Genomic DNA, 25541 nt, shown 5'->3' on the forward strand with positions numbered 1-25541 from the left:
AACTTTTTTTTAAAGTTTTGAATTCCTGTACATAAATTATTAAAATCGTGGGAGTTCTTTTGTTGAGATCGATCGCATCACGGAATTTGAATGAGGTATTGGAACTCATTATGCGCATCTCTCTTAAAACTTCAAATAGTAGCAAAACAGATCTGCGTGCCATACAGAAAATAGAGCAACAGATCAGAAGCCCAGTTGGAGTTTCGAGTTAAATCTACAAACTAACTTAAAAACTCAAATGTTTTTCAAAAATCTCATTCCGTTTAACTTCCAAAGTCTCTGTCGTTCAAGATAAAAAACAAAGCCGTCAGATTGCCGGAAAATAGCCGCCGTTGACGCACTAAACGCACATCGGGATTGAAACAGAAAAAGACGAGATTGAAACTGACACAATTTTTTCCTAGGTTTCAAAAAATTGTTCTAATAAAGTTTGCAATTTCAATTAGATTCTACACCTATACTTACTTCAGCTTCCAAACTGAAGTTCATTAGGCTCAATACTAATATCAGCAAGCAATCGCTCTAATGAACTTCCATAACCTAATTCAAAAAGACTTAATGACCAGGCTTTATCGATGTATCCCGTTCTTTTGATTTTGCACTTTTGACATTGACCGTATTCACTACATTACGTAATTCAATACGTGAAAGAATATAAAATCCATTCCATTGAAACAGTGAGTGAAGTAAGTCAGACGTCACGCGCAAAAATCGTGACTTATGTAAAACGAAAAACGTGATCAAAAGGTAAAGCGAATAAAAAAACATAGCAGGACAAGTCCTGGCGTCCAGTTCGAAGAATTTTCTTTGACTAAACAACAAACTAGACCTAGAACTGACTATGAGTGAATTGGGAAAATCATTTCTAAAAAAAATAAGATCAAAGAAATAAAAAAAACAGAAAATGTCAAAATGCCGCATCTGAACAAAAATCCACTAGCGAGAAAGAAATTTGGTTAAAAAAACTAGGCCTAGAATGAACTATGAATGGATTGAAAAAAACATTTAGAAAAAAACCGAGCCAAAAAATCGAAACAGTAAAAATCAAAGTGAAATTGCCGCATGTGAACAAAAAACCTCTAGCGAGTTAGCGAACTTTTGTTCAAACACCGTTTTCTCTCTACTGAAATTAGAGCGAAAATTCACGCCATAAAACAACTCGCTTTTTCGCTCCACTTCCTGTTTCAGCATGACCAAAATCACTACTCCAATTTGACCTAAAAAATCATGAAAACGTGAGAAAAGATCTCTAAAAAAAGAGCGCCCCAATACAATTCCAATTCTTTGAGTTGTAAGAAAAGGAGAGCGCCCAAATAATAGCCGTTTGAGAGGAGAACGGCAGCTAATAAAAACTGATCACGTAACAAGAGCTTCAAGATCAGATTGACAATTCAGCTGCTTTGAGGTTAGCGCCGTGCTGACAAAAACAAAAAATGAGCGTCAGATACCAGAAAACAAACGAAAACACTCCAATATCGCTGAGCTCAGCTTCGCCACTATGCAGATGTAAATGAAGCTGCAAAATTAAACATACGCCGCAGATTGCCAAAAAATAGCCGCCAATGATTCCAAAAACCCGAATTGGGATTGAAAGAACAGGAAAAAAAACGAAACAGAAAACTGTTGCACAAACAATTTTCTTTTTAATATTTCATTTCATTTTGTTAGGTATAATGAATTTTTCAGTAGTTTCCTAATGACACGATACAGGGGCAATTAGCAATAACAAAAATAATTGGAAATAGCAACTAAGACTTATAGGAACAAAATTGAAATAGCGGTCATCTAATATTGACGTGACGGTTACGGACAAATAGCAAGCAAACAATAAAAGCATCAAAATTCTTTTAAAATGATAAAAATTGAAGTAGAAAAACATATAAAATTCATCGTTTACAATGAAAGTTCAGAAAAATTACACAATCAACCTCTGGCTGTTAACAAAAATACATTGAAAACAGTTCAAAGAATTGAATCAATTAAATGTCTCTAAAATGTCCAAAAAATTGTTAAAAAAGCAACTACAAAACAATTTTTTTACGAATTTCAAAAACTTGACCCAAAAAAAATAATAATAACACAACGTCAAAATCCCTGACGAAGCCTCATTAGAAAGAAATCAAAACATACCCAGCAGATTGCCGGAAAATAGCCGCCGTTGATTCCCATAACTCTATTGTGATTGAAAGAAAAATATCAACAAAAATTGATTTTTGTACAAGAACATTTTTAAGTGCGACTTATTTTGATGTCATTTCGTAGTTGAACATACTCCTATCCCTCAGTGAGAGGCTATAGGGTCTAGTATCAATAACAATAAGCATTATAGATAGTAACTAAAAATTATGAGAACAAAGTTCAAGTACCGGGCATCTAAAATGGGCTTTATGGGTTTATCCCGTTTCTATTTCTGACTTTGATTTTTTAAACTGCATCTCTTCATTTTGAATTGCTTTACTGAGCAGCTTCTGTTTAAAAGGACTTTGAGCAGAATGACAGAAGAGTGAAACTAGCCTAGAGAAGTCAAAAAGATTTCACGCAAAAAGTCGAAAAAGCGGCAAAATGGGTAAAGCGAAAAAATCGACGAAGTAAAAAAAATAGGAGCGCTATAATAGCCGGCTGAGAAGATGAGGGCGGCTATTAATCAAATGACAAACAAAAACTTAGAACAGCTTGACGAAAAATCGCTAAATCGAATTAGTACGCATACAATATAAAATAAAAGCTACTTTTGTCAAAAAGAGAGTCATTCAAAGCATGAATTATCAAAGGGACTCTCTGCCATAAACCTTGATTACAAAACAAATTTTTCCAAAGATCCAAAAAATAATTTTAAAAAGAAAAGTTAACTAAAAAACTAAGAAATTGGCCAATTTTGGATTTCAAACCCAATATTACATTCATTAAAAAACTAAAATATCAATTCCAGATGGTTAAAAAATAATGCAGCGTCAATTTCAAAAATTTTTCTACCAGTGAACAACATAGCAAGCCAAAAAAATTGAGCCAAATGGACAAAAGTCAAATTGAGCCAAATGGAGCTAAGAATGGTAATGTATATGCGCTATCTAAAAAACTTTACAAAGTCAAAATATCATTCACTACCGCGGCGCATGAACAAAAAACTTCAATCGCACGGAAAAAAAATAGTTCACACGTCAATTTTACTCAAATTTCGCTTTCAGGTCAAAACGAGTTCTCAACAAATAGTAATTCCGGTAAAAATAAACCTTAAAACCAATACTCTTCTTCGAGTCGTAAAAAACAGGAACACCACAATATAGCTACGCAAAACTTCAGCTTCGCAGCTATAATAAAAATTATTTCCTATGCTAAATCCCCTACTTCGCGAAAAGCTAAGAAGATTGCTGTGGAAGAAATAGTATAACAATAGCAATTTCCCAATTTCAACGTTTTGCATGTGAATTGCTGTTTTTTATTAGACGAATTTCTAGCGTTAGCAGCTGACTAAATCCAGAGACCAACGGAACAGAAAAAAATAGGTTACATGCTAATTAAAAGTTTTTCGTTTCGTTGAATTTATTTTTGAGGATTTGTTTGACTTTTCATCGAAAGCATGAAATGAACCATGACCTGATTTCATAAAACTAATCTTTAGGTTTATACACCTAGTATTGAAAACATACCCGGCAGATTGCCGGAAAATAGCCGCCGTTGATTCCAATAAGCATGATTGGGATTGAAAGAATAGAAGATATTGAAAAAAAGATATTTGTACAAAAACATTTTTTAAGTCCGATTTATTTTGATGGCATATCGTAGTTGAACATAACGTACTTGTTTCTTAGAGAGAGGCTACAGGGGCTACTATCAATACCAATAAGCATTAGAGATGGTAACTAAGATTTAAAGGAACGACGTTCAAATAGCGGGCATCTAAAATTGGGCTTTATGGGTTTATCCCGTTTCTATTTCTGACTTCAATTTTTTATACCGACTCTGTTCATTTTGAATTGCTTTGCTTAGCAACTGATGTTCAAATTCACTTTTAGCAGAATGAGAGAAGAGAGAAACTAGCCTAGAGAAGTCAAAAAGATTTCACGCAAAATGTCGAAAAAGCGGCAAAATGGTAAAGCGAAAAAAAGTTTGACGAAGTAAAAAAAAAAATACGAGCGCAATAATAGCCGGCTGAGAAGATGAGGGCGGCTATTAAAAATAGGTAAAGATTACCAAGCCTTGTTTTAATACGAAGAAAATGAGAATGCAATTTTAAAGCGTGCAATAAATACCCTCGACAATTTCAAGTCATGTAACCCAAGAATTTGGTCGGGTCAACTCTGAAGTCACAGCGCAGGCAGTTTGTTCGACTAAAGATGGACCTCTGATTCAATAGGAGCTATTTCTGAAGAAGTGAGGATGTTAGCCCAATTCATCACCTGGAATCTTGTTTTAGCAGTTTCTTGCTTTTCAATGATCATAATTCTTTCATTAATTAGCCTTTTTCGTTCATTGAACTAATGTGCCCATCTAATACATTTAAGTAGCTCATTTCATCACCTTGTGTTTTTTTATAGTGGTTTGTTACTTTTCAAATTGTTCTTCCAATGATCTGAAATAATGTGCCCACCTAATAGATCTAAGTAGTCGTGTGAGGGTTTGAATGTGTTGGGTATGTCTTTGTGGTGTTGTTTCTGAGCGTATATCTGAGTGACTGTCATTCTGTTCTTAGTGAGTGTGCCAGTCTTGTCACTACAGATTGTAGTCGCACTGCCCATTGTTTCACACGCATCCAAATGTCGCACCAGATTGTTGTCTTTCATCATTTTCTACAAACAGTTTTCATTGCACAGATCATTTATGCACGCAGTCATAAATAATATAGATTATCCATAAGATCGGATTTTTACAGTTTTTTTGGCAAATTCTTTTTATAATTATGCACTAAATTTTAGAGAAAAGTTACTTTCAACTTCATTTACGAAATATTGTTTTATTTCCAACTTGAAATCTGCGCAGCCCGAAGTAACAGACAACATATATTAAAATAGAGAGTCAATGGATCGGTTTAAACAGATTATGATAAAATTGAAAAACATACCCGGCAGATTGCCGGAAAATAGCCGCCGTTGATTCCAATAAGCATGATTGGGATTGAACGAATAGAATATATTGAAAAAAAAAGATTTTTGTACAAAAATAGTTTTTAAGTCCGATTTATTTTGATGGCATTTCGTAGTTGAACATAACGTACTTCTGTTTCTTAGAGAGAGGCTACAGGGGCTACTATCAACACCAATAAGCATTAGAGCTGGTAACTAAGACTTATAGGAACGACGTTGAAATAGCGGGCATCTAAAATTGGGCTTTATGGGTTTATCCCGTTTCTATTTCTGACTTCAATTTTTTATACCGACTCTGTTCATTTTGAATTGCTTTGCTTAGCAACTGATGTTCAAATTCACTTTTAGCAGAATGAGAGAAGAGAGAAACTAGCCTAGAGAAGTCAAAAAGATTTCACGCAAAATGTCGAAAAAGCGGCAAAATGGTAAAGCGAAAAAAAGTTTGACGAAGTAAAAAAAAAATACAAGCGCAATAATAGCCGGCTGAGAAGATGAGGGCGGCTATTAAAAAAATAGAGCTGAAAAGCCAGGACTTACTGAAAAAGTACTTAAAACACTCACCTGCACATTTTAAAATGCCGAAAGTCTGCAGTGCCAGAAGTTAAAATGCCAGAAGTTGCTACTTAGCCAGAAGTTGACTTTCGTCATTTTAAAACTTGCACATTTCGTGTTTTAAGCATGGTTAAGTGACTCTGCAGAAGTCACTTCAAAATTTCGACTTAATGTCTCGAACCGCTTCGCGGTTCTCGATAAACGCCAGAAGTTCTCAGTTACTTCAAGCAGAGTCACTTAACCATCACTAGATTATCCATAAGACCGGATCTTTACATTTTGTTTAGTTTACCCATCTTAGTTAACAAGTATCTAAGCAACCTCCAGTCGAATGATTAAGTTTTATATGATTTTTGATATTTGAAAAAGTATATTGAGCGGGTGGAATTTTGAAATGAATTGAGGATAGTAATTTGAAGTATATTTTGAACTGTTAAATTAGATCGGAATTATCAGATCCGAATTAATAGATCGGCCTAATATTTGAGCTTATAAATTTTGAATTTCTAAACTCCGAGATTGTCGCACCACGGTACGAATCGATAGCAACTTAAGCTCTAGTGACAAGTTCCAAGAAAATATCATAATATGGATCGCACAAGCTAGAATACGAGGATGTTAAGTCGAGGGTGGCGTGCAAAGAGAAGACGTACCTTGACTGAGTAGGCGAGTGAGATGGTGACAGCGAGGGGGAGACCCTCTGGCACTGCAACCACCAGGACAGTCACTCCTATGATGATGTGGCCCACAAACTCATTCAGCCAGCTCCACGCAGGCATGCGTCCATTCAGCAACTCGTTGATTATGAAACGGACCACTAATACTAGCACCGTCAACACGGCAGCAGCGGTTCCTAATAACACCACACAAACTTATTCCAATGATTTCTCATAATACGAATTGATCTTTTCAGAAATTAGAGCCTTCTTTCAATGTCCAAAATCATAAACTTGATGTATTCATAGATAGTTGCATAGATGTTTGATATATTCACGTAAAACCGGATGTTCTAATTTGGACTGTCTGCATGGTTTGAAACGGTACTTTCTGTTAAAATATTATAGGTAAAAACAAATTAATGTCAACCCGTTCATGACGGTGCCCGAAAGCAGTGGTATAATTTGCTTAATTTACAAGCGTGTGTGTTTTTCAGGCCATTTTCATTTTTCATTTGCGATCATTTGATAGTATTAATGGACAGATCAAAAATTTTAGCTTCATTTATTCGTTTATCGGAAACAATTCATACTCTCAGACACAAAAACTACAATCTTACTGACCGAGTTTTCCGATGAGGATAGTGAGCTTGGTGAGTTTAGTTTGGAGGACGGACTTGTCCTGGTTCACACCCTCTCCCCCTCCTTCTCCCTCTGAATCAGAGTCCCCATCATGCTCCTTGCTGTTTGGGGTGGGGAGGGGTCCATCCACGTCCGTCTCGGTGACCACGTTGTCCCGCTTCTGTTGTTGGTTGCTGCCGTTCTCAGTGGCCAATCCAGGAGGCACTATCTCTACTTTGGGGACTCCATTCGCTTTGTCTAAATTGCACAACTTTGTCTCAGAATAGATTCTCGGATCTTTCGTTTGAGATCTGTTCGATTAATCAATTGGTAAATTTCAGTACATTTTATCTTAAAATGCATCAAATAATTGTAGATCTTTGTTAGCGCCCCTACTAGTGCATGGTAATATGCTCAAAAAGTTTGCGTCAAGTTTATTGCGCCCATTGATATACAGCTTTAATCTAAATTGTACAGTTTCTTTCTCTCAAAAGGCCCTCTCAATTTTACCAATTGTTAAAATAACAGCATAAATCACGAACACTATTTCAGCTACTATATATTCATAAGTTTTGCTCAATTTGAAATCTGAATATAAGTGAACTGAGTAAAATACCTTTGGATGCTTGGGTGTCATTAGGTGTGGGCTGATCCTGTTGAGATCCCTCCCCTCCCGAGGCACCTAAGAGTGTGAAGATGATTCCAGTCTGGGAGTTCTTGCCCACTGCTACTGTCAACATCCTCCCACTGCCCTCCATCACATGCGTCCCTACGAAATAAATAGCCACATTCTAATTTGAATAAATACCAACGCCTTATCTCGAACATTGACACACCTGGCAAAAATTAAAAGCATTTTTCTATTTTATTCTCAAATTTTTCTAATTCTAATATTTCAATAATTTTTAGAAACAACGCTTCTATCACGTTCACAGAAGAGGTTTTTATAATAACAATCTTATCACGAAATTCGGACATTGGTTTCCATGACAAGTGAAAGTTGCGCTGGAAAGAATGCACAGACTTAACTTGTCCTTTCATCTTGATTTTGCTTACTTTCAAAATGCAAATTCGTCAGTATCAGTCTAGAAATTACTCTCTTTTAGTAGACAAATAATCAAATATCTGTACTAAAAAATTGAAGTCAAAGACAATGAACTGACTCACGACTAATTTCTCGCGTTACGGGCGAAGGAAACAAGCTCGAGGCTTTTTATTGCAGGGTTAATTGAGAAAATATCTTTCATGCCACATCACTTACTCAAGCCCTATGTGAAAAATTAATGACACCAATGCATTCAAGAGTTAACCAAACATTCTCGAAACAAATTGAGCACCAATATCGTAAAATATCAAAATTATTCGTAAATTTCTATTCTTTTGAGCCCCAATTCATAGCTCAGCGGATTGAACATTTCGACCATTTTTTAAAATACAAAAGCCCGAATCCTTTCCATTTGTGCCCCCACCCCCGGTACATTATGGACCCCTCCCCTTTACAGAGGACGTGGCATTTCATAGTAAATCATTATATAAAAATATGGCACTTTCCTTTGAGGGAGCAAATAATATGCGCCCACCAAGAAGAACTAATAAAATATTGGACACAAATTTCCTCAAATTATAGTTAATTTGCAATTTATTTAAATCAATGCACTGTACAGAGGCCTCCAAGAGAATTTCACTTTACGTATTTTTGTTCAAAATTAAATCATCAGAAAGAAAATGAGTCAATTTGAGATACAGGAGTCAATTTGAGAGCTAAAAAAGACAACAACAATCGAAAAGGCATTCACGCAAATAAGCAAAAAATCGTTATCATAACGGTGGAAAGTGAGTTCACACATAATTATGACGAAAAAACTAATGTCGGAACAATTGCTCTCGAACGACATGTGAGGCAATTTGAATCAGGGGCTCTAGCCTAGATAAAACTTTTTTATGGGTGCAAAAAAACTTAACCACGTCGGGATTCAAACAATGGCCTTCCCGATCCAACACCGGGAGCACTGACCACTCCGCTTTCAGCCCCTTCTTGTTGCTATGTGCAATCGATTTTATTTTGGCGACAACATTTACTTCGGAGTGAGAACAAAAGAGAAAACTCAAAAATGAAAAACGAAAGCGAGATAAAGTCACTTGAGAAGTAAAAGAATATTCTAAAAGGAAAACGCAAAAATGGTCAAGCAAAAAATTGGCATAAAAAACCAACAAGTTTATAATAATTGCTGTGAACTTCGTTCAAGAGCATTTAAAAGCGAGAAAATTGCTAAAACTATTCGCTATGAATTGAAACAAAAAATAGATTTAATTAGGCTTGCTTAGAGATCCAACAAGGCATGTCATTACCGAGACTGTGGGACACAACAAACTGAACAACAAAACGGGAAAACTCACAAAACAGACAAATATTTCAGTAAAACTTATGAAACAAACGTGAACAAGGTCGTCAACTTGATCTGATAGCCAACTCGGTATTCAATTCGAACCTATTGGCAACAGCGTTCTGTAGCAAACATATCTTTAGGGGGGTCATAATAAGACCAGATGACTAATATAATAGCTAAACTTCGTTTGAGAGCAACTAACAATACACAGGACGAAACCGACAAAAAAACAATAGTAATTAGAAAAGGAAACAAACCGACTAATGTCGGAAGAATTGCTCTTGAACGACAGGCGAAGCAATTTAATTCAGGGGCTGTAGCCTAGATAAATTTCTTATGGGTTGCAAAACAATTTAATTCAGGGGCTGTAGCCTAGATAAATTTCTTATGGGTTGCAAAAATTGTGAAAAACGAAGGGATTCGAACCATGGAACTCTCGCTCCCTAACCAGAAGCGCTGCCCAATCGGCTTTCAGGCCTTTATTTTTGATATGCTGAAATCGATTTTATTTCAGCAACAAGCTTTACTTCGGAGTGAGAACAAAAGAGATAACTCAAAAATGAAAAACGGAAGCGTGAAAAAGTTACTTGAGAAGTCAAAGAATGTTCTGGAAGAAAAGCACAATAACCATCAAACAAAAAATTTGCATAAAAAACCAACACGTTTACAATAGTTGCTAAGAACTTTGTTCGAGGGCAATTAAAAACAATGGACTAACGTCGGGTAAATTGCTCTTAAACGACGGGCGAGCGATTGGCTTCAGTAGCTGGCTGTACTTTATGGAGGCTAGCTTTAGCTTAATTGAAGGGCGTGGGTTGATCCGGGGGGAGGGGGTAGGTGAGAGCGGCGGGGTTCGAGCGTGCTGTGTTACGGGTGAATGAGGAGAGAAGAGGGGTGAAAACCGTGATCTTGTCTCCAAAACTGTTTTGGTAAACAGCATAGTTAGTATATAGTAAGCCAAAAGGCAGTAGGAGAACTTTAAGCCCTCTAGCTGTTACATATTTACAAGCTTTTGAGTACGAATAGTCAAAAGGTCAGAAGAAAAATCGGTCAAGCAAAAAATCGCATAAAAATGACCACAGGATCAGTATAATTGATACGATTTTGTTTTAGAGCAATTGAAACAAATCATTTGAGCAAGAGGCGGCCAATGCTAAGCTCACTTAATGGGGATTATACTATGTTACAATACGACAATAAAAGAGTTTAAAAACTTTTGATCAACTTCTACTAGTAAACTGCTGACTAGCTCAGTTGCTTAAAGATGCAATTCAGATCACCCAAAGCTCAAAGTCAAAGGTAAAGTCATCAGAAAACAAATCTGTGAGGCTAAATTTTTGCATAAAAAAGACACAATTACAGATCAACCCAGAGCAATTGGACCGGATTAACGGAGAGAACCCTTGTCAAGTAATCCCATTTCATGCAAAATCCTTAAATTTCATGTAAAAGCCCGTAAATCCTTTTTATGAAATTGTCTGCAATATGATTAAAAACTGATTACAATGCTTTAAAGGCCTAAAGAAAATGCATTGATTTGGAATAAAATCATAGGAAACAAAGTAGGTTAATTCAACTCTATGCTCAAATCAAAGTTCATTAATTTTAAAATTCGGCATCGACTTAAGTCTCGGCAGATCTCTCTAAAAATTTAATATTTAGGTACAACTTGGGTTTCATGTTGCGTAAATTTTTATATTTTGTCACTGCTTAAATTGTTTTGACACCATGACACGAACAGCAATATAAGACATTAAATGTATAGCTAAATATAATTAAACGTTTGCATCGATAGATATACGGAGCCTAGACTGGATTGCTGTAAATTGTACTGTTCGGATCGTCTCATCATAAATTGTTACCACATTTCTCTGCAAATAACTCCGATCAAAAGACCACTTTCTTCTTGGTATAAAATAAAACCTGCTAATCGTCAAACAAATGCTTTCCGGTTTCATCTAATTCAGTAGATTAGATTATCTAATATTCCAACTTCACATATTTTCATACAACTACGAGAAGATTAAGTTTCAAATCAAACACATTACAGGCATGTAACATGTATTTTCCAAAACTTTGATTTGGATTATCCGGTTACAGTTTAACCTCTCTCCTCCCTCCCTGGATCAAATAGACCAGCATTACGTCAAAAAAATTATATTAGACACATTCAAGCGTTTCAGTACAAAATGCACAAATAATAAAAATAACCAATGACCGAAAGTATCAATAATTTTATTTTTGATACAGTAAAATTTTAAACTTTTGTTGTAAATAATCGGAAAGACTCATTAACATTATAATGTCCAAGTGAGATAGTTGACTTGTCAGATCTATTTATCCGTTCAAGTGCGACCAACCACGCTTGTAACAACTGTTAAATTGTAACCGGATTATTGTTCCGACCCCTCTTGAGGGGGGGGGAGGAACTATATACTCAAATGGGTTTTTTTTGTTCAGTCAATTTTCGCCGTTCGATATATTCATCGTAGAGAGTTGAGACTGGTATCATTAGAAGAAAGCTCGTCCAGCGTAGAATATAGAATTAAAAAGATTTTTTTCTATTTTCGTTTTCTACAGGGATTTATTGAGGTTTAAACTTCTGAGAAAAGTAGAGTGAATTCACGTTGTTTTTATTAACATTTTCCGAAATTTTTGCCTAAATTTTTGTCAATTTAGCTAAAATTTGTTGAAATTTTTAAGAATAGTTGATTTTATTTTTAAAGACAAACAAGCCTTGTTGATTATTCTAATTTAATTTTTTGGTCAAAAACTCTGGATGAAAATTTCAAAATTCAGCCTTTTTCATCAAAAACAGCACGAAATAAGCTAATTTAGTCCACTTTGATTAAATTTGCCGTCACTACACCCCCAAACAACACTAATACAATCTTGGTAGACTCAGAAGCAGGCTATTCCTACTTCAACTTCCGCTGAGAGTGCTTTGTAAATAAAACTTTGCCGTTTTTTTGCTAGCTTTACTCGTTTATTATCAAAAATGCAGATTTTTTTCGAGTTTTCAACTAACAAATTATTTATATCTACAATATTCGAACAATCAATAGATCCTAACGGACAATAAGCATTAGCAGGGCTAGTTATAAGCCAATCTTGGACTGTTACAATCCGAAAAGTATTCGGATTGCAATCAGTCGGTCTTTATTTGAAAAAAAGACCTTTTTTAATAATAAAGAACAGAACATATTAAATGAAAGCTCAGGAGTGATAGGTCCTATTGGCTTCCTAAGCAGCTCCAAGCTAATGCATAAAGTTTATGATCGTTTCGACTTAAAATAATTGATTTTTAAATAAATAATGACTTAATGAACTTTTCCTCCATTTTTTCTTAATTTGGTCAACTTGCAGCTTAATATCAGCAAAGAAAGATTGCTTCTTCATTCTACTGATTTGAAATTGAGTCTCGATTGCGTTTTTAAGCCTGAAGTTGTTGTTTTCTGGCATTGATACTAATAGTTTTCAGATTTTTTTGTTTTTAGAAATTTGCCAGTTTTTCACGTTTTCTAGTCACATTATCACATTACTGACAGTTCTCATATCACATTATTAGCGTTCAAAATGAAACATAATTGAACAAATTAAGATCCTTAAAAATATAGATTATCGTTTTAACGGCCTCGACACTTCTTTCTTCAAGAAATTATTTGAATTTTTTAATTTTGTCTTTAACTGTCATTTTTACTTTGTCATTTCAGTTGTATGAAATTTCCTGTATAGTTATAGGTTTCAATAGCTTTTCATGGAAGAACAGATGAGCCCATATTCTGATATTATTAGATAGCTGATGGCTCTCATGACTTTGAAAACAATCGTTTTCCAAAACTAAAAATAAAAAACTTTTTAACTTCGCAAGTTTGTTCTTTTTAGTTTTCTTTTTGGTACCTAATCTCGTTAATTACAGGTCAAATATGACATTATAGGTGTCAAGGGAAGGTGTCAAAAGGGATTGATGTCCCAAAATCTATTTTTTCTAAAGAATGCGTTATGACCTTACTGACTTCGACACCGGTTTTTCACAAAAAAAGTAAGTTAATTTGATTTTTGTCATGTTTGACGTTCTTTTTGTAGACGCAAGAATTATTCTGGATAATTGCATGTCGCAAAGAACTTTTTGGATGAAAAACGACCCTATTTAAATTATTCATTTTGTAATTAATGTTTTTCATGACTTTGGATATAAATTTGTTTCGAAAAAAAAAACAAAATGATTACATACTTTTACCCTTTTCTCTTTTTTGTCTACTTGTTACCTAGTCTCACTAATAAATGGCCAAATACTACATTATCGGTGTTTGAGGAAGGCGCAAACGAAAATATTTCGAGGGCCGAAATATGGCTTGACGATTTTGACAGCGTTTTCTGGCAAGTTTCAATTGAATTTTCGTTTGTTGTTTTTTTTTGTTGTTCTTTTTGGTCGCTTAAAGAAATGAATAAGGACAGTTCCTAATGCCCTTGTATAGAAGCATTGGTAGTCGTAAACCTTTGGGATATTTTACTTGATATCTAATGGTTTTAATTACTTTGAAGTCAATTGTTTTAAACTTTAATTTTTTAACTTTACTGTTTTTGTTCTTTTTTGTCTAATTGTTACCAAACCTTCTTATGGACTGGTTCATATCTTTTCTGGTGATTTACAAGTTATTTTGTTTAGTTTTAGATTCATCTGACGGTATGTTGACTCTGTTATTAAATTTTGTTTTTTAAAACCGACAAAAAGTTTTTGATGTAATTAATGTTTGTTGTTGTTTGATTTTGCTGTTCGTCTTGACTCGCTTTCTTAATACTGGCATATCACAGCAATTTGATGCTTCAATTTTTACTCCACTGAGTTATTTGCTTTGGAGGCTATCTTATCGTTAATACACAATTTTTTTGAAAATTACTTGGGTTTTTTGGGATTCCCAAAAAATAATTTTTGGGTTTTCTATCTGTTCCTCATTTGGTAGACAATTACGCCAAAATTGTGGATGGGCGGGGTCGGAACCTTATGTGCCATCGCACATTGCTGAGCCGCCTTGTTGAACCGAAAATCAAAACGAATCAAATGCGTACTATCGATTTGGGCATTTTGTTACATTGGGTATTATGGTATTGGGTAAATTGTCATGTAACCACATTGAAGCATTTCTTCTCAGCATGTTAGTTCCAAACATCTAATTTCGGATATCCTGTTTAGCCTTTTAGCCAGTTAATTGAACATGTCGATTGGGGCATAACAAATGCATTTGGGACAGTGCCCGCGCCTCCATGCAAAGGCAATCGTTACATTTAAATTTGAACTGTGCTCCGCTTTGTTCTAATGCAGTCCCCCAGGGACCACATAAAATGGGAGCAATCAACCTCAAAATAAATTTGAATCAGTCACAACCTTCTCTCTCTATTATCACCTCCACCACCACCATCACAACTAACACCTGACATCACAACAACTGACACCATGTCGTGTTTTGAGATAAGCTACGGGCGAATTTACTTCACTAACTTCTTAATCGATCCATCACGCCTCGAAGTTTGAATGAACGCATGAATTAGAAGTTCAAATCAAGTTCCTACAGTGTGAAGAATTGTGTTTCATTGAGCATTTCGTTCTAAGAAAGAGCATCTGATTTCTGCTTTAAAGATTACTTAATCAAATTTATCTCAAATTTGAGAAGCACAGAATGTTCGACTTTGCTCTCAAAACAACAGTAAGCCAATCAACCACCACACATCAATGAAAAATGCAATTGAGAACGAATTCATCAAATGACTGCTTAAACCTTAAGCGGCAATAAAAGTCACTGTGACGCGTACCATATCAATTACTTTTCCGAGAAGCATTTATATTAAAACTATAAACCCATAAAAATAATCACTAAGATCCAATGCGCTGAAACACTTCATGTAATCCTCAAAAAAATAAAAAGCATTACTTCTATTCTAATAGGTGAAAATAATTAACGATTTCAAAAATATTGCAAGAACGGCCCCTAAAATGCTTTAAAATATTTAACAGCTAAGGTATGCCAAAGCTTTTGAAAATTAACAGAACCCAGGTGGGAACAACAAAAAACGGTAAGGTAAAATTTAACACCGAAAATCACTATCTCTAATGGCACCAGGAAAAACTGAACAATCCCCCACCCCCATGCTAAATGAAAAACAGCAAAAAAAAAATCAACCAAGAACAACACGACTAAACGTGGGATGAATATATCCTAAACTACTGTTAAGGAAGGGCTGCTTAATTTTAGATTTATTCACGCGTACAAAATTAATAAAAAGGGCTTCAACTGATAAAGACTTATTTAAGACGAATATAATCACAAATTATTTCAGAAAATAACCAATTTTGGCGCCTTTTTCATTTGACTTTTAGTAGCAAAACTGCTTTTAACTGAATTGAGCTGCTTCGCATAGTTCGAGCTAAAAATTAAAAATAATTAAAAAGAATGAATAACATTAGTCAGCAGAAACCTTAATATAAAATATACTAATCATGCAAAATCTTTAATCTGAAAAAATACCAAAAAATCAAGATTGCTTGAGAAATGGATCTAGACTGCTTAAAATACCTAGCTGTACTCATAAAAATTTCGTAAATATTCCCATTGTGTGAATTTAGCGGATCACTATTACAACCCTTCACACATTAGTAATAGCTACAGACTCAATTGCTCTAACAAGTAAAACATATACGACTAACGTCCGAAGAATTGCTCTCGAATAACTCAAACCTATTACAGCCTGCGTCAGGGGAGTACCTAAATGAAAAGATAACCAACTAACGTCAGGCGAATTGCTCTCAAACGACCGGCAGTTGGCTTTGTCAGTAGCTTGCAACAGTTAAGTGAGGCTAGCTTTAGCTTGATTCGACTCTGCAACTTTTAGATTTTTAGCCTTTTTAGTAAATAAATCAAATAAGCTGATATTTTAAAAAATTGCAAAATATTGCAATTTTTTTCAAAAAAGCTTCCAGATTTCGCAGTGAAAATGTTAAAAACTATTTTTGCCTCTGGATTTATGTCAAGTAACTCATCTGCATGACTTGAAAAGCTTCGTCGGCCAGTAATGATCGTAAAAGGACAAAAATAATCAAAAATTTTTGAAAACAATCGCAAATTTTAACAAAATCTTGCTGAAATTCAATATATTCAAATCTTCAAAACCATTTCATTGTCCCAAGAGACTATCCAGCATCCCTATTTCAAGCTTTAAATAGTTTCACTGGCTCATAAAGATCCATAAACTAGGAACATGATTTTATCAACAAAATTACTAACTGGAGTCATTCAATTATTGATATCCATTCCATTAACTCTATAAACTATGCTACAGCTAATCATCAAACCTCGGCGGAGGTCCCTAGTACCCTTATGCCAGAAAAGATGATAAAAATTTCAAAAAGATTCAAAAAACTTGAAAAAATTTCAAATATTTTTAAAAATTGTTGGTTAAAATCCTGAAAAATTATTACATCTAGAAGTCATGTAGTAACTCATAATCAAACCTTCGAGGAGGTTCGCTGGCCCTTGAGGTTTGGGAAACCTAAAAAATGACAATGTTTCAAAAAACTTGAAAAAAATTAAAGGTTTTGTCAAAAAATGCAAAAATTCGTAATGTTAAAATGTTGAAAAACCATTCCATTACCACTAGAAACTATGCAGTAACTTATTATGAAAACCTGGAGGAGAATCGGTGGACCTAAAGGTTGGAGAAACCTAAAAAAACCAATTAATTTCAAAAAACTTGAAAAAAATGCAAGTTTTATAAAAAAAAATTGTCGCTTAAATTTGTCATATTAAAAAATTGAAAGCTATGACATGGCAAATAAAATTTTTTCAGTAACTTATTATCAAACCCATAATGACGTTTTCTGGCCCCTGCCTCCGGAAAGACGTGAATAAGGAAAAATTAATGTGAAAAAAATGAAAAAATTTGAACGTTTTGTCAAACAAAATGTTTAAATTCGTGACGTTAAAATGTTGAAACCATTGCACTACCACTAGAAACTATGCAGTAACCTATTATAAAACCCTAGAGGAGGAGGTTCCTTGACACCCCGGGCTGAAAGAACTCAAAAAATGGCAAAAATTTTCAAAAAGCTTGAAAAAAATTGTGAAATTAGTATAAAATTGCGTGTTTTTAGCGATCGGTTGTTCGTCAGAAGCCACGGGGGGGGGGGGGGGGGGGGCACGGGGGGCTGATGGGGAGGGGGCAACAGTGGCAGTGGGGGGTAGGGCATAGGGCAATAGGGGGGTCAACAGTGGGGGTGGGGGTTCAACCTCTAAGTACTCCCTTCTCACCATAAGTACAAGTCTCCAGAACAGTTTGAGCTGAAACAGCTGACAGGCTCTAAGAGCACTTAATGCCCCCTGGGCGCTACCTGTTTATCCCCTTTTGAAGACGAAAAGTCAAAAGCGTCAGACAAAAAATCGGTCAAGTGAAAAATCACAAAAAAGACCGACATGACTAATATAATTGCTACAAAATTCGTTTGAGAGCAATTAATAAAGGGGGCTCAATCGACGTCATTAGAGGTTATTATATAGCACTAGAACCACTAATTGAATTTAAAGTGAAAAACATTAGATCAATTTGGCGCACTTCTCAGTTGACCTTTAGCAGTTTAATGCAACCCTTACCCTTAATTTGGGAGGACACTTCTGACACTTGTGTTGGAGAGAGAAATTTAGATGGAGCAAAACAAAAAAGTCACTCGAAAAGTCAACAAATAGGGCACAAGTCTCTCGAAAATTCAAAACGAACAAACAGAAAATTTTACCAAAAAAAGACCGACACGTTTATTGCTCAAAACTTCTATAGAATTGATGACCAATGTTAGGTGAAAAAAATAAAAAAATATATTGCTTCATCTAGAAAAAAATAAAGAAAACCAACACTCTCTTAAAGCGGAACCGAAAGCATTTTTGAGCACTACAAAGAATCATAGTCGGTCTATCGTGATTACAACTCAGCGCCTCATTTATTCATTGGTAGCCTTTTCTCCCAGAAGTTCAGCCAGAAAATTAATTCACATTGAATATTGATAGAAGCACCAAAATTATTAAAATGTTCAAACCATGCTATGTGGAACCAAAAGTAACTCCATATTCGAGATCTACTAATCCAATCACAAATTCTGTCCACCAAACCATCTATTTCATACATAAGATTAAGTTGTAATGAGTAGTAAATGATAAGTGGACAGTAAAACTTGGCCTCTTAATACTTTTAGAGAAAAACGAACAGTTTTAGAGACAATTAAACTAAGGTGCCCCAAATTTTGCCTATACCACAAAGCACATAGATTTTCTCAAATATCCTATAGATTTTGGGTCATATTTCTGGCATGTACATAGTCAGTATTATTTAGTTAAAATTCTGAAGAGCTCCGCAATTAAAAGTGAACTCAGATAATCCAAATTCAAAGTGACAAGAAATAGCTGGCAGATTGCCAGAAAAAGGCCACAACAGTTTGTAGATCTGCAGTCTCAGAAAGATAGTAAAAGACACAGAACACAAAAGAAGCTCCATTTTTATTATATGTTGAGATGTTACAACTTGATCATGAATCTGATTATTGCTGCTTCTATTAGCTGCTAATAAAAAACCTCCAATTAGAGTGACATGCACTCACTTGACCTTATCTGTTTGAATTAAAGTAACGATAAGTCAATTTGAAAGTGAAAGGTCTTTTTGAGAGTGATGTAAGTCTACTGTGGCCATGAACTTACTCACGCCAATAAAAATACTCCACTAAAAATACTCCATTTAAAAGTAAAAAAACATAACCGACTAACGTCGGTCGAAATGCTCTCAAATGACCGGCGAGCGGTTGGCTTAGCCAGTAACCAGCCACTGTTTAGAGAGGTTAGATTTACCTTAATTGAAGGGGCGTGAGGTTAGGGTAATAGAGAATGACCTCACGCCACATAACAGCCGCTGAAGTGCGGCATCAACAAAAGAGTTAGAGAGAGAGAGAGAGAGAGAGAGAGTGCGAGATAAAACGTGAAAAAGAAAGAGAAGGAAAGAAACGCCAAACAACACAGAGAGAGAACTAGGAATTTTTCCATGATGAGATTCGACACTACAACTTCTAGCATTGTTTTCTAGCCAAGTTTTCTAGCCTTGTTAGTAACTAAATCATATAGAAAAAAACTGAGAGTGCCACCCTCAGAAAAAAAAGTTTCCACATATCGCAGCGAAGAAAAAGTTCAAAAACATTTTTCGAGTCTGGATTTTTGTCATGTATCCAATCTGCAAGACTTAAAAAGCTTTGTTGGCCAGTAATGATCGTTAAACTCAGAAAAGGACAAAAATATTCAAAAATTTCAAAAACAGCAAATTTTAACAAAATCTTGCTAAAATTCGTGAAATTATTGTCTTCAGAACGCCATTCCATATTCTCAAGAGACTATCCACTATCCAAATTTCAAGCCTTAAACAGTTTCGCTGGCCAGTCAAGATCCATACGCTTGGAACATAATTTGTTCAAAAAATTTTTAAATTAAATTTTATCAAAAAATTGCTAAAATTCGAGTCATTAAAATAATGTTAATCATTCCATTAACTCTGGAAACTAAGCAGCAGCTTACTATCAAACCTCCAAGGAGGTCACTGGTGCACGAACAAAAAAATAAAAAAAAATCAGAAAAACTTGAATAAGATTTTTATAAAACATCTTGAATTCGTGATATTAATATCTTGAAAAGCAAAACATTGCATCCGAAAACTACGCAGTAACCTATTACCAAAGCCTAGAGGAGGTTCCTTGCCTCTTGAGACTGGCAAAACCTAAAAAAAAACTCAATTTCAAAAACATGAAGATTGCCAAAAAATTTTTCAAAAAAATGCTAAAACTAGTGATGTTAGAATCTTTAAAAAACACTCAATTGCATCTAGAAACTATACAGTAACTTATTAACAAACCCTAGATGAGCTCCTCGGCTCTTGAGGCTGGATAAACCTAAAAAACAAAAATTTTCAAAAACCTTAAAAAAAAGTTTTGTCGAAAAATGCGAAAAATTGCGATGTTGAAACCATTCTATTAACACTAGAAACAATGCAGTAACCTATTATCAAACCCTAGAGTGGGTTCCGTGACATCTAGAGCTGTTAAAGCTCAAAATATGACAAAAGTTTTCAAAAAGCTTGGGAACATTTAAGTTTTGTAAAAAAAGAATGCAAAATTCGCGATGTTGAAACGTTGAAACCATTCTATTATTACTAGAAACTATGCAGCAACCTATTATCAAGCCCTAGAGTGGTTTCCTTGACATTTAGGGCTGTTAAAATAAAAACATAACCGACTAACGTCGGGCGAATTGCTCTCAAACGACCGGCGCAGTTGGCTTGGTCAGTAGCTAGCCACGGGGGGGGGGGGGGGGGTGCACCGGGGGCTGATGGGGGCAGCACTGGGTGGGGGGGAAGGGCGGTGTGGGGGGGGGGGTGGAGCCAATAGTGGGGGTGGGGGGTCAACAAAGGGGGGGGGTGTCAACCTCTGAGAACCGCCCCTCACACTATAAGTATAAGTATAAGTCTCCAAGACAGTTTGAGCTGAAACAGACCTGAAAGGCTCTAAGAGCACATAATGCCCGCTGGGCGCTACCTGTTTATCCCGTTTTTGAGGACGAAAAGTCAAAAGCGTCAGACGAAAAATTGGTCAAGCGAAAAATCGCATAAAAAAAAGACCGACAGGACTAATATAATTGCTACAAACTTCGTTTGAGAGCAATTAACAAGGGGCAAGAGCTCGGTGTGGGGGTAATACTGGGGGGTCTTCAACCTCTAAGAACCGCCCTTCACACCATAAGTATAAGTCTCCAAAGCAGTTTGAGCTGAAACAGAGCTGAAAGGCTCTAAGAGCACTTAATGCCCGCTGGGCGCTACCTGTTTATCCCGTTTTTGAGGACGAAAATTCAAAAGCGTCAGACGAAAAATCGCATAAAAAAGACCGAGAGGACTAATATAATTGCTACAAACTTCGTTTGAGAGCAATTAACAAGGGGCAAGAGCTCGGTGTGGGGGGTAATACTGGGGGGTCTTCAACCTCTAAGAACCGCCCTTCACACCATAAGTATAAGTCTCCAAAGCAGTTTGAGCTGAAACAGAGCTGAAAGGCTCTAAGAGCACTTAATGCCCGCTGGGCGCTACCTGTTTATCCCGTTTTTGAGGACGAAAATTCAAAGGCGTCAGACGAAAAATCGCATAAAAAAGACCGAGAGGACTAATATAATTGCTACAAACTTCGTTTGAGAGCAATTAATGACGTCACCCACGCAATGGAGTTGAAATTGCATGAACGAATGAACAAAAGGAGATTTGAAGCGATTGTGACGTCATATGATTGCAACAAAAAAATTAAAGACAAAAAATCATAGCAGGACAAGTCCTGTCACAATTTCTAGACTAAACAAAAAATGGATTATGAATGGATGGGGAAAATCATTTAGAAAACAATAAGATGAAAAAGTTGAAAAAAAGTAGAAATCAAGGTCACAATGCCTCATTTGAATAAAAACTGGGAAAGCTATTTTTTCCAACACCATTAACTCTCACTACTTCGTTCGTTTGAGAGCAATTAATAACAGTCGATATCTCATTTATCTGACATCATTTTGCAAAAGTTAAAAATGACTGTCAAAATACACTTCTGACAGACTATTCAGTAGTATGGTCAAGCTTCATACGGTTATCTGTGTGCGTTTGAGAATAATTCAGGAAATATTAAAGCAACGAGAGGACAGCATGAATATTAAAAAGCAAGCGTTTGTTGGCAACTTTCTTAGACAAGAAGAGCACAGTTGACCAATGGAGAAAGTGAGAGTAGAGAACAATAGACAATAGACGGAAAGGGAGGCGGACTACATCAGAGCAAAGAGACAGTTAAACAATCAACGGTCAGTTCAGTTGAAGTGAAGGAGAGAGAGAGACAGAGAGGGAGAAGGAACAGAACGGAAGGAATACAGGAATAAAAGAAGAGGGGGAGAGAGAAGAGGAAAGAGAAGGGGAAGCCAAAAGATACAAAGGAGGGAAGGGGAAGGTGCACGCACAGTCAGGTGACAGTAATCACTACGGCCGAACGCTCTCTAATTCTAATCCAATCTCCTCTCGAATCATTAATAAACATGGATCGTCCTAACCTTCTAATAGCCTATGCAGAACTCTAAGCGGCTGTTTCATTTGCCCGTTTTGAAAAACCCCGTCCACGTCAAAAATAATTTTTCGTCAAATTTGTGAAAATAATCTCATCTCCTCAAATAATGTCATGGATTCTTTGATGTCTTTTTAACTTGGGAGATTATTAATAAATTGTCACAGCTAAAAAAAAGCTATTTCATAATACAGAAAGCTCAACATGAATTGAACTTTGATCACCCTCAATTTCAAGAAATATCCGATAATTTGAATGGAACTTAAAGCTGCGCACTCGGCAAAAAAGTGACAGAAGAGGCGTGTATTATTGGGCTCTAGATGGCTAGAAAATTCGTTTTCTGCGATATTTTAGTCGGTCACTATCACGTACTACTTCATTTCACATTAACGTTCGAAATAATTGGTTAATGCTCTGGTATTACATTTCAGCTTTAAAAAATTGTACGGTTAGGAAAAGAATATATTTTTTCAATCTGGAGAAAAGATACTTTAATTTTTTCCACTTAGGCTGGTTGAGCAGTAGGCAAAGTGAGAGGAGAATTGACAAAAAGGTAGCAATAAATTGAAGCACTGGAGGATAAAATTGTTCACTCATTCAAACCAAATTCATTGAACCAAGTCACGTTTATGGAGGTATGAACAAAGAGGGAGGGGTATGTAAAGTAGTTTTAAAAAAACGACTAATTGGACAGTACTATACTTTGGGGGGAAAATGAAACATTTTAGACAATTAAACAAAGTGCTCCAAATGTATTCATACCAAAAATTCATAAAGACATTCAAACATCCTAGACATTGGGCTCAAATTTTTAGTATTAGTCAGTATTATTTAATTAAAATTCTGAAGAGCTCCGCAATAAAAGCTAGGATATTCGAAAGTGACAAAAAAAGAATACGAGAAACCTCAAGAAGAGGGATAGGAGACATCGAACATAACCGACTAACATCGGGCGAATCGCTCTCAGATAACTGGCCAGCGGTTGGCTTCATTAGTAGCTAACTTTAGCTTAAAGAGACTTGGAGGGGAGGTTACGGACACAATGAGGTTGACAGGGGATGTATGGGTGTCGGGGCTAACTGGAACCTCCTCTCACGCCATGCATTATCGTCCATTCAACAGTTTCGTCGAACCCTCTACTTGGAGGCCTGAAAAGCTTCAAGAGAACTGCTCAGCGACTTAATGCCTTCCAGACTTTACTTGTTCATCCGGTTTTTGAGGGAAAAAATTAAAAAATCAAATGGTCCGACGAAAAAAAAATATCAAACGAGAAACAAGGCAGTACGAAAATTGCATACAAAAGGACCAACATTAACAATTAAACAGCAACGCACTTCGTTTGACATCAATTAAATATAAATTCACGAAATTTTTGATCAGACAAAAGGCAGTGAGATTTCAGCCGAAACATTCAGACGTTGATACAGTCGAAAAAGTATATGAAAATTGCAGACTCAGGCTTAACAGCTGCACTTTTAACTCTCTTCTGTTATTGCCCCCACGTCAATTTCCACCCCACTCATACATATTATAGCACATTGATTGCATTTCATACTCACATGGTCAATTAAACACAAACGGCATTTACAATAAGGATGCAGCCAAGTTTTGAAACTAACGTGTATGTAAGAAACTACAATTTACACATAATGCAAGCCGCAGTTGAATAATGCGTGTTCTTATCAATCAATATTTATCTTGTCCCTGAACACTCTTATCGATCTATTTTTAAGTAATCGAGCGCAAAAATCCCTTCAATTTAGCCCTGATGACATATTACCATTATCAAAACAAGTATCGATAAGTAACAAAAAATGAATTTCCGCGTGGGTGCTATCAAATAAGCTATATAAAGCTGGCGGGTCAATAACAGAAAAGAGCCAAACTTTTGCTCTCTCAAAGTTAACAAAAAGCGAGAAAAAGCCTTCTACACTGTAAATGAAACTCTAAACAGTAAACATAACCGACTGACCGTCGGAAGAATTGCTCTCGAACGACTAGTGGGAGCTCTAATCAATTGCAACCTGCTTCAGTCGGGGGGGGGGGGGGGGTGGGTGGGGGGAGGGGGGGAGCCTAAATGGGACTAAGAAGTTCAATAGTGGGCTTCAAATAACAACATTAGATGTTTAAGTATACCGCTATTAAGATTTAAAGTGAAAAATGGCACCCGTTTCGGCTCATTTTTCATTTGACTTTTAGTATTAAATTGCCGCCGATTGAGTTCAGCTGCTTGAAATTGTGATTGAGAGAGAATCTTAGATCACGCGAAATGCAAAAAGTCAAGGGCGCAAAAGTCACTCGAAAAGTCAAAACCGTCAATCGAAAAATTTGCATAAAAAAGACACGTTTACAAACATAGCCGGCAGATTGCCGGAAAATAGCCGCCATAGACGCTTGGGGCCTTCCATGAATTGAAACAACTAAAGAGATTAGATAGACAGATCGACTACCAGTCCTTTAATAGACCACTAGACGTTTTGGGTTAGCTTTGGAATGTCATTTCTATGAGACATATAAGCTCTATAAGGAGAAAGCCCTAATAGCGCTTTTCAAAATTAGGATCTCTTCCGTTTGTGGCCCCTCAGCTTAGTGGGCGCATATTATTTGCACCCCTCAGATGCACGTGCAATATGTTTTACGTAATGACTTAATATGTAATGGCGCGTGCTCTGTAACTGGGGGCGCATAACGTACTGTGGGCACAAACGGAGAAGATCCCAAAATTAATATTCAAAATCAAAAACTCAAGACTCTAATAATCAAGAATTAGGGCATATATGTTTGGCACTACTTAGATGCACACTATTGACATTGAACAAGTAAATTTTCATAAAATTAAAAGTTCCATAAGCGAGTTCAGAAGTCATTTTTTTAGTGAGGTAAGTCATTGAAAAAGTCAATTCCAAGAAGTCAGGGTAAGACGAAACAAAAACCTGTTAGACGAAGTAAAAAAACATAACAGGACTAGTCCTGAAATACAATTCAAAGAATTGAATGAAAAACTCAGACGTACTCTACCTCACCCGCAGATCAATTGAACAGTTCCAGCCATAACACAAAAATCATCTATAAAAATTGAGAAACTAAAAGA

The 25541-nt window shown here is 35.9% G+C and overlaps 1 protein-coding gene across 1 annotated transcript in view; it reads right to left on the reverse strand.

Moving 5' to 3' along the window:
• LOC142341430 (plasma membrane calcium-transporting ATPase 2-like) overlaps positions 1–25541 on the reverse strand; it is a 184091-nt gene that overhangs the window by 97552 nt on the left and 60998 nt on the right. The window contains 4 exon segments of the mRNA XM_075392362.1: positions 4589–4787; positions 6287–6486; positions 6914–7168; positions 7527–7679. Of these exon segments, the coding sequence (XP_075248477.1) occupies positions 4589–4787; positions 6287–6486; positions 6914–7168; positions 7527–7679 (807 nt within the window).

Source organism: Convolutriloba macropyga, chromosome 6 (assembly GCF_964194025.1).
Source record: "Convolutriloba macropyga chromosome 6, txConMacr16.3, whole genome shotgun sequence".
Taxonomy (NCBI): domain Eukaryota; kingdom Metazoa; phylum Xenacoelomorpha; order Acoela; family Convolutidae; genus Convolutriloba; species Convolutriloba macropyga.